Here is a 17,952-nt window from a genome sequence, read left to right on the forward strand (position 1 = left end):
ATCTGTGCATAGAATACATAGCAGTGCCCTCTATTGGCGGCGGCTACCCGTGCCAGCTGCAGCGGTCTGAAAAAGTGTTTTGAGAACAGCTTGTCCTACAGCTGCCTGCTGTTTTGACTGCACATCTACGCAATAGTGTTTTGTAAATGTGTGTGTAGTGGACCATGTGGCTGCTCTGCATATATCATGCAGGGGAATGTTTCCTAGGAAGGCCATGGAAGCCCCCAACTTGCGTGTTGAGTGGGCTCGTGGTGGAATAGTTAATGTGCGTTTTGCCTTTTGATAACAGATTTGAATACACTTAACTATCCATCTGGCTATCCCTGCTTTGGAGATGGCGTTACCTTTGTGGTGTGGGGCAAAGGCAACGAACAGTTGTTTTGTCTTCCTGAAGGGTTTAGTCCTGTCGATGTAGTACATGAGGGCCCTCCGTACATCTAGTGTATGTAATGCCCTCTCTGCAACAGTTTGTGGGTTTTGGAAGAAAACGGGCAGTTCAATAGTCTGGTTCATGTGGAACTGCGATATTACCTTGGGCATGAATTTGGGGTTGGTACGTAGTACGACCCTGTTGGCGTGAACCTGAATAAATGGCTCTTGAACGGTTAGTGCCTGGAGTTCACTAACTCTTCTTAGGGAAGTGATCGCTACCAGGAAGGCTACTTTCCAGGTAAGGAATTGAATCTCGCATGAGTGTAGAGGTTCAAAGGGTGGACCCATCAGGCGTGTGAGGACCAAGTTGAGGTTCCACATTGGAGCCGGTGGGTGACTAGGTGGAATGACTCGTTTGAGTCCTTCCAAGAATGCTTTGATGGCAGGCACTCTGAAGAGAGAGAGGTGCTGCCTGGTTTGCAGATAGGCTGATATTGCGGTCAAATGGACCCGTATAGAGGTGTACGCCAGATTGCATCGGTATAGGTGTAAGAGGTAACATATGATGTTGTGGATGGATGCGTCCAGCGGGTTAATGTCATTATTACCGCAATAAATGACGAACCGTTTCCATTTGGCTGCATAGCAAGCTCTTGTAGTGGGTCTCCTGGCCTCCTTGATGATGTCCATACAGTCAGGTGGCAGATTGAGATAGCCAAACTCTAGGACTTCAGGAGCCAGATCGCCAGGTTCAGCTGTTGCGGATCTGGGTGCTGAACCTCTCCATGGTTCTGCGTCAAATGCGCGGGTTTGATCCGCAGCCTTTGATGCGGTACCACGGAAAGTTCGAGGAAGGTGGTGTACCACGGCTGGCGTGCCCACGTGGGAGCAACTAGGACGAGTGTCAGGGAGTGTTGTCGGAGTTTGCGAGCCACCAGCGGTATCAGCGGTGCTGGAGGAAAAGCGTACGCAAATTTGCCGGACCAGTTCATCCATATCGCATTGCCCTGCGACTGCGGGTGTGGGAATTTGGCGGCGAAGCTTTGGCATTTTGCGTTTTCGCTTGTCGCGAATAGGTCTATTTCTGGGTGACCCCACTGCTGGAAGTACGGTTGGAGTACCGATGGGTGTAACTCCCACTCGTGCATCTGGTGGCTGTGTCTGCTGAGCAGATCCGCCATCTGGTTGTCCTTGCCGGGGAGGTGTTCCGCCATGAGGAACATGTTCCTCTGAATGGCCCACTTCCACATGCTCTGAGCCAGATGAGACAACTGTGGAGAGTGTGTCCCTCCCTGCTTCTGTATGTAGTACATTGCGGTCATGTTGTCCGTCCGGATCAACACGACCTTGTTGCACAGATGTACTTTGAAAGCCTTCATGGCCAGGAAGATTGCCATCAGTTCCAGAAGGTTGATGTGCATCTTCTTCTGTTGTGTCGTCCATAGTCCCTGCACTGTGTAGTGGAGTACATGAGCTCCCCAACCCTGGAGAGACGCGTCCGCTGTCAGTACTATTTGTGGAACAGGCTCTTGGAACGGTCGGCCCTTGCAAAGGTTTTGTGGATTCCACCAATGCAGAGAGTTGTATGCCCGACCGCTCACCAACACTAGGTATTTCAACTGTCCTTGAGCCTGATTCCACTGACGTGCTAGGCACTCCTGAAGTGGGCGCATATGTAATCTCGCGTGCGGGACTATGAAGATGCAGGAGGCCATCATGCCTATCAACTGCATAAACACTCGCGCTGGAAGCGAGTGGTTGGGTCTGAACTTGGAGATCAGCGCTTGTATGACGTTGATCCTCACTAAATTTGGCTGAGCTGTGGCCGCCAGAGTGTCTATAGTCGCACCTAGGTACTGTTGTACGTGTGCGGGCTGGAGATGAGACTTTGGGTAATTTAGTGAGAATCCCAGACTGTGAAGAAGGTGAATGGTACGGGACACGTGGCTTGCACATTGCTGGGCCGATCTCGCTTGAACGAGCCAGTCGTCTAGGTAGGGGTAGACGTGTATGTGCTGTCTCCGTAAATGTGCCGCCACCGTAGCTAGGCACTTTGTGAAAACCCTGGGCGCTGTTGTCACGCCGAAGGGAAGGACTTTGAACTGATAGTGCTGCCCCTGAACAGTGAACCTGAGGTATTTTTTGTGTGAGGGGTGGATAGGTATGTGAAAATACGCATCCTTGAGGTCCAGTGATGCTAGGAAGTCTCCCTGCTGGAGAAGCGGAAGGACTTGCTGTAGAGTGAGCATGTGAAAGTGCTCCGAAAGAATGTACTGGTTCAGGGGTCTCAGGTCTAATATAGGCCTGAGCGACCCGTCCTTTTTTGGAATTAAGAAGTAGAGGGAGTAAACCCCCGTGCCCCGCTCGTGGACGGGTACGACCTCGATAGCGCCTTTTAGAAGCATACTTTCTACCTCTTGCTGTAAGAGCGTCAAGTGCTCTGAGGACATAGGACGGTTTCTTGGTGGTATTGTGGGTGGAGTGGAAGTTAACTCCAGACAGTAACCGTATTTTATAATATCTTTGACCCACCTGTCCGTGGTGATGGAGTTCCACGTGGACAGGAACCGTTGTAGCCTTCCCCCGACAGGTGTTATGTGGTCGGGAGGAAGGGAGAGGGCGTCACTGCTTGTTCTTGGGGGAGGACCTGGTGTTGCCGTAGCCACGTCCTCTGCCCTTGGTACTGGAGCCACGATAGCCACCTCGGGTGTTCTTATCGTAGGTGGTCTGCGTATTACCCTTGTTATATGTTTGTTGTGACCCCTGTCCTCTGCCTGCTCCCTTGTTTCCGGGGCGACGAAAGGAGCCGCTCCGAAAGGACTGAGTTTGTAGGGCGCCCATGGACTTTGCAGTGTCCGTGTCCTTTTTTATCTTCTCGAGGGTGGCGTCAACCTCAGGCCCGAACAAAAAGTCGGGGTTGACGGGCTGATTAAGGATATTGTTTTGTACCTCAGGCTTGAATCCTGAGATACGTAGCCAGGCGTGACGTCGTAGGATGACGCTAGTGTTGATGGCCCTGGCAGCCGTGTCAGCAGCGTCTAGTGCACATTTGATGGCAGCATTTGTGAGTAGCTGTCCCTCTCTGATAAGGATTTCTGCACCTTCTTTGTAGGGGTCAGGGAGGTGTTGAAGGAGTTGCTCCATTGTGTCATAGTGCGCCCTATCGTAGCGAGCGAGGAGCGCTTGAGTGTTAGCTATGCGCCATATGCTTGCAGCTTGTGCGGCAACTCGCTTGCCGGAGGTCTCCAGCACCTTGGACTCCTTGTCCGGGGGAGGAGCGTCACCCGTTGTCTGCGAGTGTGCCCTCTTGCGGGCATTCGCCACAACGATGGAGTCGAGTGGTAATTGTCCTCTGATGTAAGTAGGATCCCCAGGTGCTGATCTGTATTTCTTATCGATCCTGGGGTTTATCACTCGTGCCCTGGTGGGTTCCCTGAAAATGTCAGTGGCTGGCTTAAGGACCCCCTTCAACATTGGCAGAGTCTTTACATGTCTTTCTGAGGATGCAAAGGTGTCCATTAGAAAGTCATCTTCGATGATATCAGAGTGAAGCTGTACATCATGGTTGTTCGCCGCCCGTTCAATCAGAGCGTTGAACGCCGCAGTATCCTCTGTGGGTGACGTTTTTGCCCCATATAGTTGTGGGTCCTGTGCATCAAGAGGTGCACTGGGGTCTGCAGGGTCGCCCCAAGTTTGGTCAGGGTCCTGCTGGTCATCAGGGTCCGTGTCCACATGGTAGGGGACTTGTTCACCCATGTAGTCCTCCAATGCATCCGTGTCGGAGCGTGTGGGGGAGGCCCGGTGTGGATCCTGGTAGGGTGAATGAAAGGGTTCATACAGGAGAGGTTCTGTGTCCACAGGCAGCTTCCTCTTTAGCGGGATCCTGAAAGGTTCCAATGGCGGTTCCGAAGTTATCCTTCGGTCGTGGAGAATCATCCTGCCAGTGTCGGCGTCGATGACGCGTGACGGAGACGGCTCGACAGGCGTAACCGCAGTTTTGGTGGCCTGTGTCCTGAGTTGAAACGCCTTCGGGATTGTGGATGGAGGCAAGCCGAAGGTAATGCTGGTCGGCACCGACGAAACCGCTGGATCGATCGAACCCGACTGGTCCTGGAGGGCAGCCTTGGTTTTGCAGCCTGGCATTGCGCCAGGCCGTACTCGGGGCGCCTTAGAGGTCGTGGCCCCCGCCAGGGTCGTCGAGGCGGCTGCAGATATCTTCTGCGCCCGTGGTGCATCGAGCCGAGGTGCGGAGATCACCGTCGACGTCTTCGACACGTGAGGTTTCGGTGTCGTCGAGGGAGTGCTGCGAGGCGTAGCAGGCGGGACGGCCCTCGGTGTCGGTGGCGTCGACGCCGGTAACCGAGCAGGTTTTTCGGCGCCGATGGCCTTCTTCCGTTTGTCGACTCCCATGTCGCCCGTCTCGAGTTCGGCACCGAAGTCCCCCTTGGTGCGGTCGGTGCCGACACGGTGCGCCGGCGTCGAAGGTGTTGAAGGCCTCGATCCGACTAGCGCCACTTTCAGTTTCGGTTTCGTAGGAACCTGAGCAGCTTTCGGTTTCGGTTTCGTGGAAGGGAAACCAGCTGGCTTAAGCGGTAATGGCTGCCGCTGAACGTCCGAGGCCGGGCCCGAGGGCGGGGCCGAAGGACTGCGTGATAGGTCTCGGGTAAGGCCCGAAGGCGATCCCTCGACCGGAGCCATAGTCTGTGGCACTGGTGAATTCTCGGTTTGAACAGGTAGGCCTTGTTCATCATCGGAGCTACTCTCTTCGGCCCCTAAGGCCTCCTCGTCGTCTCCTACCTCGGTGTCGTCTTCACCTCTGTGGAAGAGTGACTCGTCGGCCTCGTCCGATCCGGGTTCTTGGTCGGAAACGGGACTGGAGGGTAAGACTTCTACTTCTTCGACGTCGTCCGCGTCGTCGAAGATGTCAGCTGGGGCCGGTGCCGCGTGCTGCGCTTCGAGCCTCGCCGCTCGACGATTCCGCAGAGTCTTCTTTGAACGGAACCGGGCACAGGCCATACATGTCGACTCGTCGTGGTCCGGCGAAAGGCATTTGTTGCACACCGGATGGACGTCGATGTGTGGGTACTTCGCATTACATACCGGACACCTTTTGAATGGCGTCCTCGATTCCATCGTCGAAGTAGTTGATGGGCAGGTAAATGCGAACAAAGTCGGTGCTGAAAGTTAGTAAACTAACAGAGAGTATCGAAAACCGATCGATAAACAGTACCGACGCGAACTAAAGGCCTTGTGGCCTCGACAAAATTTTTTCCTAACTTGAGCTAAGATAGCACATCCGAACCCAATGGCGGAAAAAAACAATCTGAGGATGGAGAGGATGCCCATGCGCACTGTAGTCCAGGGGAGGAGTCACCTATCCAAGGATACTTCGAAGACTCTTCCAGGACAACAACGTGCAAACATCCGGACCCAACACTAGGCGGCGATCTATGCACAGATATGAATTCAGCAGCCCACATGCCTCGAACCATTAAAAATCGGATACATTAAGAACCAAAACGCTCGCCTGACCCAATTAGAAATTGACTTGCTCCACCTTGAAACAGCACATAACACTACGCCCGCCGCAACTACGGCCCTGGATCTCCGGAATAAACAATTGGAATATAACGCTCTCGCTCAGGAAAAAAAAATCAGGCTAGACTCATCCATACATGCCATAGAGTGTATGAATTGGGTGAACGAGCCGGGAAAATGCTAGCGTGGTTGGAGCGGCATGATCAGGCGGCCAGGTGGGTCCCAGAACTCTCACTCGACGACGGGACGCGGGTGACAGACCCACAAGAGGTGGTAAATGCATTTGCAGACCACCTGGAAGCAATATACTCTTCCAAGACTACCACCTCCGCCAACGACTCACGCCAGCTATTGGAGGAAATGCCCCTTCCCACCATCTCAGACAGTGACAGAGAAGCCTTAGATGCGGACATAACTACAGAAGAAATTTGCAAAGCCATATTTGCCATTAACTCTGGGAAGGCAATGGGGCCTAATGGGATCCCAATTGAATTCCTTAAAGGCATGGCACAAAAAATAGCTCCTCACCTTAAAAATATGCATTACGAAAGCTTGGAACAGGGTGTTCTCCCCCTGGACCAAGGGCTAGCCTCTATCGTCGTCATACATAAACCCGGTAAACCAGCAACTAATTGTAGTTCCTTTAGACCCATCTCCTTGATTAGTTCAGGGGCCAAGGTTTTGGCTAAACTCTTTGCATTGCGCTTTTTTACAGTCCTTCCCTCCCTGGTTCATGATGACCAATCAGGTTTCATACCTTGCCGTAATACAGCCCTAAATATTCGTCGAGTCCACAACGTTCTTAGTCGACGACCATATTTACAGGAGGACGGGGTCATATTGTCACTAGACACCGCAATGGCTTTTTGACTCAATAGAATGGCCCTACCTATTTGAGGTCCTGGCGAAACTCGGATTCGGCCCCCGATTCCGACAATAGGTGGCACTGTTGTACAATGCGCTATAGGCCCAAGTTTGTGTTAATAATCATACATCGCGTACGTTTGCTCTGCGGCGGGGTACTAGACAGGGATGCCCCTTGTCCCCCTTCTGTTTGCTTTGACTCTGAAGCCGCTGGCACACTGGATCAGACGTGACGTATCCATATGTGGCATGCGTTGGAGTGACGACATCGAAGATAAAATCTCACTATATGCAGATGACATCTTGGTTTATTTAGCATCCCACGGGCTTCACTCAATAGCCTACTCAATGTCATCACAAACTTTGGTAAATACGCAGGGTATACTATTAATTGGTCAAAGTCAATGCTGTATGTCCTACATGGCCCTCCTCCCAAACTACCACGTGGATATGAAATCGAAGTGACCACCAAAGGTTTTAAATATTTAGGAATTTATATCACATCAGACCCCAAAATATTTTACGATTGAAATCTTCTTGGCCCCCTCAGACGGCTACAAGATTATGTCAAACATTGGCGAACACTGCTCTTGTCCCTCCTTGCGCTTCCTAGATTTTTATACGTCCTCCAGAATTGCTCTTTCCCCGTTGCCGACACCTATTTTGCCGCGGTAGAGGGAGAGATACTGACTTTGTTGTGGGATGGCGGAGCACCTCGCATTGCCCTCCGTAAACTAAGGGGGTGGTATGATGGAGGCATAGCCCTTCCCGACCTACGCTTATATTATTGGGCCGCGCAACTAGTAGCAACAAATCATTGGATTCATGGCTCTCCGTCGAATCCAGCCTTTCACTTGCAGCGGTATCAAACTGGAAGGGAGGGCTATATGGGTGCCCTCTATAGTGGAGTCCGAAGAGGCCGATATCTTGGTCCTATGTCGGTGATGGTGACCATATGGCACCAAGCAACCAAACGCTTGGGATGGGCTGGCAAACTCACGAAATCTACACCGCTCTGGTCCACGCAGAAGCTGGGATTGCTTTGCCACCATGCAGGCTTCGATAAATGGGACATCATCGGCATATCGCACATCGGCAACCTAATACACAGGGGTAAACTCCTCACCTTTAAGGAGCTACAAACTAAACATAATCTGGCCTCCGAGGAAATCTTTCGTTATTTGCAGATCCGACATGCACTTCTGACTAATATCCCTGACACGTCCTCCATACCGGACTCTTCTCCTTTAGAGGACCGCCTGCTCTCTGAACCGCTCCTAACTAAAGCTGTATCCTGCACATATCGCAAGCTCTGTAATAATTTGCCTGATTCCTTACAAACCCTCCGAAACCAGTGGCAAACAGACATCGGGCCCATAAGTGACGAGGACTGGCAGACTGCACTAATGTCCCCCAGAGAGATGGCTATAAACCATCGTTTTCGTCTCATCCAACTAAAAGTCCTACATTGATCATATCTCTCTGGGGCACTCCTCGCGAAGATTGGCTGCAGGGCAGACGCGTTATGCCTTAGACGCTGTGGTCAAGATGCAACTTTTTACCATGTCCTCTGGAACTGCCCCGAGATACGCCCTTTATGGGACAGTGCAACCAAGAAGATGAGACACACTAGGTAAACACATTACTTTGACACCAGGGTTGGGGATTCTCAACATATGGGAGGCCACGGAATATGACTGATATAGAACAACAATGGGTGGCATTGGGATACCCATTGGTAAAGAGGGCTATAGCAATGTCTTGGGGTTCCAGCGTACGGCCTTTAGTGATTAGATGGGTGGCAGAAATGGATTGCTGCATGAAAGCAGAAAAGGAGGTGTATAAGGTGCGAGGCTGCCCCAAAAAGTGGGATCGAAAGTGGGGAACTTGGAATGTATTTAGTGGTGAGATTTGCACGTCACCATCAGATGATATGGCAATGCACAAAAGATCGGATCTGTCCAACTCCTAGATGCCTACAATGTGTAACGCGTGAGTGTCGATTATACTGTACCTTCAATTTGATATGTATTGTGCTTGATAATGATAACTGTGATTTGCGAAATAAAAAGTTATACAAAAAAAAAAAAGAATACAGCCTATAACAAGTTAGTTGAGCCTGGGAACTTATTAATAACACCACTATTAGGGAAGGCAAGAATGCAGTGAGGAACCTGGGGGAAGATCTTGTATGCACCAGAAATATCATTACTGAAGGTAAGTAACTTTTTCTTTTGATGGATACTTCTGTCCGCAGGTTCCTTCAAGAAGAAAGGAGTTGTAAAGCAATATCTGCAGGGAGATTTAATTGAGTAATGCCTATTAGCCAAGGAAATCATGCAACAGAGCCCTGGTTAAGTATCTGTCATTGAATGCCTGGGGGTTGAAGCAATGGTGCTTAACTAATATGTGCAGGGATAACCAATTTGCTGCACTGGGCTAAGGTAATCGTCATCAAGAAGCTGGTTTTTAAATTCAGAACTCAAAATGAACAACTGTGCATTGGCTCCAATGTGGATGCCATAAGAAATCTCAATACTGGTCTCAAACTTCGCAAGAATACCGAGGAGAACAATGAATGAAACTAATTTGTAAAGTGCAAACAGCTTCTTCCTAAGGAAGCGTCCTGAAGCTAAAGCAGGCAGACATAAAAAAGACAACAATATTTGCACTATCCTGAAAAACATCTTCTAAGCAAACAAGTTTTCAGATTAGATTTAAAGACAGATTCAGAAACTATGCCTCGAAGATGATCGAGCAGTGAGTTCCAGAGAGTAGCATCCTGAAAGGTATAGTACCTCCCACCTGCTCTATCCCTTATGTATCCTAGGGTCACACAGGAGATTTTGGATTGCTCAATAAAGTGTTCTCAGAGGTATGTATTTATTTATTCTCTTCTGAATATACAATGGGCCCCTTTTGTGTATGGCCTAATGGGTAATCAGTAAAGCCTTAAACATAATTCTTTGCTTGACTGGTAACCAGTGTAGTAGCATCAGGCCATTTTGCACAGACAACCTTTTGGGATCATTTAAGACCAGTCTTGCTGCCACATTCTACACTCTTTGTAGCCTATTTAACAGTTGTGGTGCCCCCTGATACAGTACATTTGCATAATCCAGCCTAGATACAATTAGGGCAAGTACTCTGCGTAGAGACTTGAAGAAAGTTTAATGTCTTTCTTTAAGATGTTAATAGAGCAAAGCAGACTGCTACAGTCGGCTGTACCTGTAATTGGAAAGATAGTTTAATGTCCAATTGCATCCCTAGATTCCTGGCCACTGTTTTTGAAATCAATGAGTCCCCTAACTCTGCTGGCCATAGTCTCTGTATGTCCAGTGGGGATACATTCCCAAAAACTCGAATCTCTGATTTATCAGAATTCAGCTGCAGATAGCCACTACACATCCATTTTACTACAGCTGAAAGACATCCTTGAAAATTTGCGATTGTATTGTTGTCCAGCTGGTGGAATGCTAGCATCAACTGGGTATCATCTGCGTACAATACAGTATCAAAGCCTACAGCCTAACTTCTAAGGCCAGTGGAGCCATATATACATTAAACAAGGTGGGACTAAGGACCAACCCCTGTGGGATACCACATCTTATTTCTTTTAAACAAGAGGTATATGATTGTAGAAACACAGCTTGTCTGTTTGTTATAAAATAGATTTAACCCACTGCTAAGCTTTTTCCACGATGCCCGCTTTCTCCAATTGTTGCAATAGGATATTGTGGGACATCATGTCAAATGCAGCTGATAGCTCACAGAGGACAACCACTGTTTATTTGTCTAAGTCTAGGTTACTCTTAATGTATTCTGTAAGCTCGAGGATTTCTGATTCAAGACTAAACCCTGCTCAGAATCCAAATTGAGACATGTAAAGAATGCCATTCTTTTTATATATGACTGGTCACCTGGACATTCACCAGAGTTTGCAACATTGTCCCCATTGCAGGAAACAATGAAATGGGTCTTTAATTACTAAAATTGATAGATCAGAATTAGTCTTTCTTAGCATTGGTCAGACAAGGGCCTTTCTCCAGACAGCTGGAAATGTTGCTTCGTTGAGTGACAAATTGACCAAAATATTAAATGAGGCTATTGCCTGAATAAAAATATAAAGAGGGCACACATCACTCGGGGTGCCCGATTTAACTTTTAGAATAGTCTGTTCTGAATCTTCAAATAATATTTCTTCAAAGGCTGCAAGCCAAGATCCCGTGTGGTCAGTTGTAGAATCATAAGGTGATACAATTTGGGTGATGGTTTTCATTCCATCAAAACTAGAATAAATGGTTTCCACCTTTTCATGGAAAAATAAGGAGATATTATCCACAAGAGCATGAGACACAGGGATCTCTTGTAGAGCCGCTTTTGGATTTAAAAAAGTTGTAAAAATCTGGAAGATAGCTTTAGAAGATGTTTCTGCTTCTGTCATTTGTTTTGTAAAGAAATCTACCTTTGACGTCTTAATATGTTTCTGATTTTTTTTGCGTTGTTTTATTGATTAACTTATTTTCTCATCTAGTTTCGCATCTACAAACTTTCTTCATTTGTTCACATCTCAGTTTTTTGAGGTGCAGGAGCTAACATATTAAGACCTTGAACCAGTCCAGAATTGAAAGAATCAGCTGCTTCCTCAATTCCCTCAGATGGATAAATGTTAATGTATGAGCAGATCTGTCCTAAATTTACCTACAATATACAATGCCACGGGTGAGTAACACCGGCTACTTTCAGCTGAATATCTGGTATTCTCCATTGGAACAGTACTAAAATGGTCAGTCCTATAGGCGGATGAGGTTTTTCCGCAACTAATGAAGTCAATTTAGTAAATATAAGATCAAGTTTGTGGCCACCATTGTGTGTTTTTGAAATTAGGGTCATCAATATGAAAACTGCAGTCCCAAAACATTGTGAAATTTCCATACTGCATAAAATGAGCTTTTTGTGGCATATAGTGCTGTAGATTCCCATGCTGAGCATACTCTTGTCATCTAGTGTTGGGCAACGAAGTGTGCAAGTTTATTTTCTTTAAAGAAGTCTTACGACTCACGAGGTACAGTGACTCCTCCTGTTGCGGATAATATGTATACCCACAACTCCATTCTTAGTTTGTTTTACCACACAGCAGGTGAGAATGCTATGTGAAGCGAAGCAATGTACAGATAGATGTCCAAGCGTAAGAGGGGAAAGAGCTAATAAAGTTGGGTGCATGTGAATCTATAACACTACATGCCATGAACAGATGCTTAACGGGTAAGTAACATTTTTCCTAAGAGGCAAGTAAGGCAGTAGATACACATGCTGAGCATAAACTGTAAAGCAGTCCTCCCCAAAAAGCGGTGGCTTGCCTGTGGTTGTTGCAGAAGATTGAAAGTGTACGGAGTACTGCCTGGCCAACATCGGCTTGTTGGGAGGCTAGTACATCCACACAGTAATGTTTTGTAAATGTGTGAGGTGCAGACCAAGTAGCTGCTTTGCATGTAACAGCTATTGCAATTCTCCCCAGAAAGGCCATAGAAGATCCTTTTTTCTGAGTGGAGTGGGCTCTAAGAGGAAAGGGCAAAGTTATTTTAGCTTTAGTATAGCATGTCTGGATGCATCTCACTATCCATCTAGCAATGCCTGATTTGGACAGAGCTCTCCCTTTATGGGGTTTAGAGAAAGTAACAAAGAGTTGTTGTGTGTTCCTAAAGTATTTAGTTCTATCAATGTAGTACATGAGGGCTTGTTTCAGATCCAAAGTATGGAGAGCCCGTTCCACAACTGAGTCAAGTTGTTGAAAGAAGAAAGGGAGTTCAATAGATTGATTAGGGTGGAGCTGAGAGACCATCTTAGGGAACAAATTGGAATTAGTGCGGAGGACAATACTATCTCTATGTACTTGGAAGAAAGTTTCTTCTATGGTTAGTGCCTGAAGCTCACTGACACACCTAAGTGAAGTGATGGAAACTAACAAAGCCACCTTCCAAGAGAGGAACTGAAGGGGGTAGGGGAAGAGGGGCTCAAAACGAGGAACCATGAGTCTAGTCAGTACAATGTTGAGGTTTCAAGCCAGGGCCGGTGGGACCCGAGGCAAAATGACTCTCTTTAGACACTCCATGAAAGCCCTAATGACTGGAATCCTGAAGAGAGAGACCTGTTGTTTGTTCTGAAGATTGGCAGCCACAGTGGCCATGCGTAGCTGTATAGAGGTGAATGCCAGTCTGCAAACCTGCAAGTGAAGCAGATAGAAGACAATGTCCTGTACTGTGGCCGTTAAAGGATTGATCTGTTTGAATGATAGTAGAACTCCAACATCTTCCGTTCGTCCACATAGCAGGTACGGGTAGTAGATCTGCGTGCTTCCTTGAGAAAGCTCATGCATTCAGGAGGAAGATTATGGTACTCAAACTTTAGGACCTCAGGAGCCAAATCGCAAGGTCTGGGTAACTGATTTCTCTGTGGTTCTGCGTGAGAAGGTCCGGCCTGTTAGGGAGCCTCTTGTGAGGAACCAATGAGAGTTCCAGCAGAGTTGTGAACCAGAGTTGGCGGGCCCTTGTGGGAGCCACCAGGACGAGGGCGAAAGACATCTGCTGAAGCATCTGAACTCCACAAATGGAAGTAGTCGGAGAGGAGGAGAAGTACAGCCAAATATCGCTGACCATATCATCCATAGTACATTGCCACTGGATTTTGGGTGAAGGAACCTGGAGACATAGTTTAGGCATTTGTTTTTTTCTACTGTGGTGAAGAGGTCTGTTTCTGGGAAGGGCAATTTCAGGAAGTACTGAAGGAGAGCTTGCGGGTGGAGTTCCCACTGGTGGACTTGTTGCCACATCCTGCTGAGGAGGTCAGCAGACTCATTATCCATTCCTGGAAAGTCCTACGCTAGCAGATGGATTTTGTGGCGGAGAACCCAGCGCCAAATGCTCTGGGCAAGCTGCAAGAGCTGGAGGGACCGGGTGCTACCCTGTGTCTGAAGGTAATACATGGCTGTCGTTCGTCTGGATGAGAACACCCTTGTCTAACAGGTGAGGTAGAAAAGCCAACAAAAAAATGTTGGACGGAATGCTGAACACTGTCAAACACTCACCCCCAGTCACAGCTCTGGGTTACATCCATCGTTTTGTTGCTCGCCATGCCACCCCAGTTTGGACCCAGCCATATGCAAATCAGTCTTGACCATGCTCCCCATGGGAACCGTCCAGCCTGAACTGCCAAGCCAGGTCCTCCCTGGACCGGAAACAAGCATCCTGGGACCAGTCGTTGGGTATTACCTCCAATCAGCCAGGCTAGCTTGAGTCCAGTGGCACAGTGAGCACGGAACCCACTTCTGGGCATACCTTTTCTACATAGGGCAACTATAGCAACACAAAAAGATGATGGACAGAATGCTGAACATTGTCAAAAATTCACCCCCAGTCACAGATCCAGGTTAAATCCATTTTATTTTTGCTCACCATGACACCCTAGTTTGGACTCAGTCATATGCAAATCAGTCTTGACCCTGCTCCCCATGGAACAGTCATGCCTCAACTGCCAAGTCAGGTCCTCCCTGGACCAGAAACAAGCATCATGGGACTGGTTTGGAGGTATCACCCCTCATCAGCCAGGCTAGCTTGAATCCAGTGGCACAGTGACCATGGGCCCCACGTGTGGGCATACCCTTCCCACTTATGGCAACTACAGCAACACAAGACCATGGACGGAATGCTGAACAATGGCAAACACTCATTCCCAGTCACAGATCTGAGCTAAATCCATAATTTTTTTGCTCCACATGCCGCCCCAGTTTGGACCCAGCCATAAGCAAATCAGTCTGCGGCACCACCCTTTTCCCTGCAGCATCTATACGTTTGCTCTCCTTATCTGGTGGTGGGGCATCACCAGTAGCTTGGGAGTTGGCCCTCTTATGGGCGGTAGTAACAACCAGAGAGTCAGGTGGGAGCTGTCAACCAATGTAAATGGAGTCAGCAGGGGAGACCTTACATTTTTCGTCCACCTTGGATGCAATGACCCTAGAGCAGTTTGGGTCTTGAAAAATGTTGGGGGTATGACAGAGCATGGCTTTGAGCTTGGTGCAGTATTAGGTGGACCGGTAGGTGGAGGAGATGGTCTCAAAAAGAAAATCCTCTTCTAGTGATTCAGTGTGGAGATCTACCTTATGAAAGGCAGAGGAACTGCCAATAAGTTCATGGTAGGATGTGGGGTCGTCCGGAGAGGCGAGGTGAGCAGAGTACAAGTCGGGATCTGTGTCTGCCAGCGGGTCTGCATCATAGGAGTACCAAGGGTCACGCTGCAGAAGAGTGTGCATGGTGCCCCCCCCCCCCTTTGCCCACTGTGTCAGAATGCGGTGAGACGTGGGGTGTAAAAGAAAGGGGTTCCCTGGAGAAGTAGGCAGGGAAGGTAAGCGCTGTGGAACAGGCTGAGGTAATGGGTGTGAGCAAAGCAAAGGGCTATTGACCTTGTATGCTTCCTTGAGCTGCTTGGGTGGTGCTGGCATGGGTTCCCTCGAAGGACAGCTGGCATTTGGATGGCTGAGCAGCAGACCCCAGATGGCGGGCAAGAATCTGGCATGTGTGGTGGTGATTAACCAAATGACCTCTTGGAGTTTATGGAGGATTGGTTCGATTTCGCTTGAGCCAAAGTCAGACTTTCTAGTTGACGCTGAGGGTCTCGGGTCCAAGGGCAGCTTAGATTTTGATGCTAAAGGTGTCGATCTTGATGGGCAGGACAGAACTGAGGAAGGAGCGTCTGGTGACGAAGCAGCCAGTTTTGATGGTTTCTTAGATGCAGATTTTGAGCTGGGCGTTATGTCTGAAAAATGGTGGTTGGTGCCGACCATGGCCCGAAGGCAGTGGTGGCCCGCAGCCGGTGTCTGGTGCTCCAGAGTGGCCGGATGTCCCTTGGAAAGGGGCGCTGGACTTGAGAATGGTGTTGAGGGGGATGAGGTAGCGTACACACGGTTTGCTGAGTTGGTGGAAGATCCTCAACTTTGAGATCGGAGCCAGAGCTCTAATCGGAGGGAGAAAACTTCCTCATCTGCAGCCAACAGATGTGGATGGTGCTACCCTTTGAAGGGCTCGGTGCTAAATAGGTCCAGGGAGGTATCTACAGCCCAGTAGATATCAGCCAATGGCACACCATTGTTGAGAGCAGTGGCAGCATCAATGCCTTTGTGGAGTGGGCATAAATGCCAGCTGGAGGGTCTTTCTCTGCAAAGGCGTAGCAGATCTTCAAGTATAGCATAAACCAATGTGAAATTATGCGTCTGGTTACCGTCTTACCCTTCTTTGCTCCTGCAAACTGGAAAAAACGTGTGGGGTTAATGCAATTAGAAACTGCACGCCGAGCATCAAATCTATGCAGCCTCCTCTCTTCCTTTCTGGAATGTGGAGGATGGAAGAAGGATGGAATAGTTATGGACTGGCCCATGTGGAAGTCAGACTCCACTTTTGGCATGAGTAAAAAACAGGTGCACATTTATATGGGTACAATACTGTGAAGGTAGCCCATCAGCCCACCCAAGAGGGCCTGAAGCTCAGTGCTAAAGTTACAACCACTAAAAACGTTTAAAATAAGTTGAACTCGCACTGTGCATTGACTCGAATGAGGAAGCCATAAGGAAAATTAACACAAGATTAAAATTCCATTGTGGTACAATAAACAAAGTGGGAGAAAAGAAATTAAGCAGAATGCATTCCACCACTGTTGACTTGAACAAGGAGTGCTGGTAAGGGAGACATCACATGATGGAGAGTGCAGCCAAATAACCATTTACAATACACTCTGCTAGACACTCCCAGGCAAAGCATAGAGCATCAGAAAGGAGAAATTTAAAGGGGTCCAAGCTTTCGGACTCTGTCCACTTAAAGGTATTTCAGCAGCCCTCATAAATGGATTTTGTGTCAGGTTTTCATGTGGCCAAAATAACATCTGCAAGTTCTGATGGCAGCCAGGATGACTGCAGTTGGCGCCACTCAGTCTACAATGGTGCAACCCCAAAATCAGAAGATTGGGGTAGAGGACCTGATTATCTTGCTGCAAAAGCAGGTGTGCCATGTGCAGAAGAGGAATAGGAGGCAGATACAACAGATCAAATCCTCCTCTCCTAATCTGGGACAATGAGGTTCCACTGTGTTCTTCAACACTTTGCATCTGCAGCAAGAACTTTGACTAAAACCGGATTGGCGGAAATGCGTAAAGCAAACCCGGCGACAAATTAAACCTCTAGACATTCCTCAAGGTAACCATCCAGAGGGAAGTGTATGGGACACATACAAGCACACTTCCTGTTCTGGTCAGTAGGGAAAAAATCCACCCTGGAAAATATATTTTTTGTCACTACAGGATGACGTTTTGAACCGTGATCTTCTATGGAGAGATAGCTCAAAGCATCCAACCTACACTGAGGGCGCCTTTATGGTGGCTGCTACCTGGAAGATGTCCATACAGATTGTACAGAATTTAGGAATGAAAAACTGTGTGGGTGTTTTTAACAGAACAAAAAAAACACTTTGCCAGCAAACATGCATTACTGGTATAATTATAATTTTGTGGAAAAAACTGCACAATCGTTGGTCAAGGTGTGTTATAATACAGACATAATATGGACATGTAAAGGTGCCATGAAGGTCTTATAAAAATATGCTTAGCTCTACTTTAGCTTTGATAATAAACCAGCTTTAGCTTGAAATCATTAAATTTAAAGAGTGCGTGCTGCCTAAAATGTGCACATGAGCTCCTCTTGTCTCATTCTGGTTAGAAATCCACTAAATAGTATGGGGTAATTTTAGTTTGGGTGATTATCAAGGGTACAGTGGCTGTGCCACCAAATTACAGATGATCTTCCAATTTAGATGAGAAAGGGATAACAGATCAGGCCCAACAACTGAATCAATACAGCTAAAAGAAAATAAAGCATTTTACCAGTTTGCCATTGCCTCGTTTCACCTCTTCTCCTCTTCTTTGTCTTCTGTTTAAATGTTCTGTTTGTGGTAATGTCACATATTTGTAGATACTGTGCCGTTGTAACATTTTTGTTGTCAATCCTTGAATCTACGTTGCTGCCTAGAAACATACCAGTTGTTACCCGACTGAATAGATCATACACTTTAGAAAAGAACTAATGGCATGTGAACTTTCAACTATAGAACAAGTTACTTACCTTTCGTAAGGCTCTTTTTG

General features: G+C 47.8%; 1 protein-coding gene across 1 annotated transcript in view; it reads right to left on the reverse strand.

Annotated features, from left to right (window-relative positions):
• The window catches only part of ZNF711 (ZFX family zinc finger ZNF711), a 207,113-nt gene that overhangs the window by 24,687 nt on the left and 164,474 nt on the right, over positions 1-17,952 (reverse strand). Inside the window, exon 8 of the mRNA XM_085607809.1 lies at positions 17,695-17,835. Coding sequence (XP_085463935.1) covers positions 17,695-17,835 — 141 coding nt within the window. The remainder of the gene's footprint in view (positions 1-17,694; positions 17,836-17,952) is intronic.

The sequence above is a fragment of the Triturus cristatus genome, chromosome 5_2, assembly GCF_964204655.1.
Source record: "Triturus cristatus chromosome 5_2, aTriCri1.1, whole genome shotgun sequence".
NCBI lineage: Eukaryota > Metazoa > Chordata > Amphibia > Caudata > Salamandridae > Triturus > Triturus cristatus.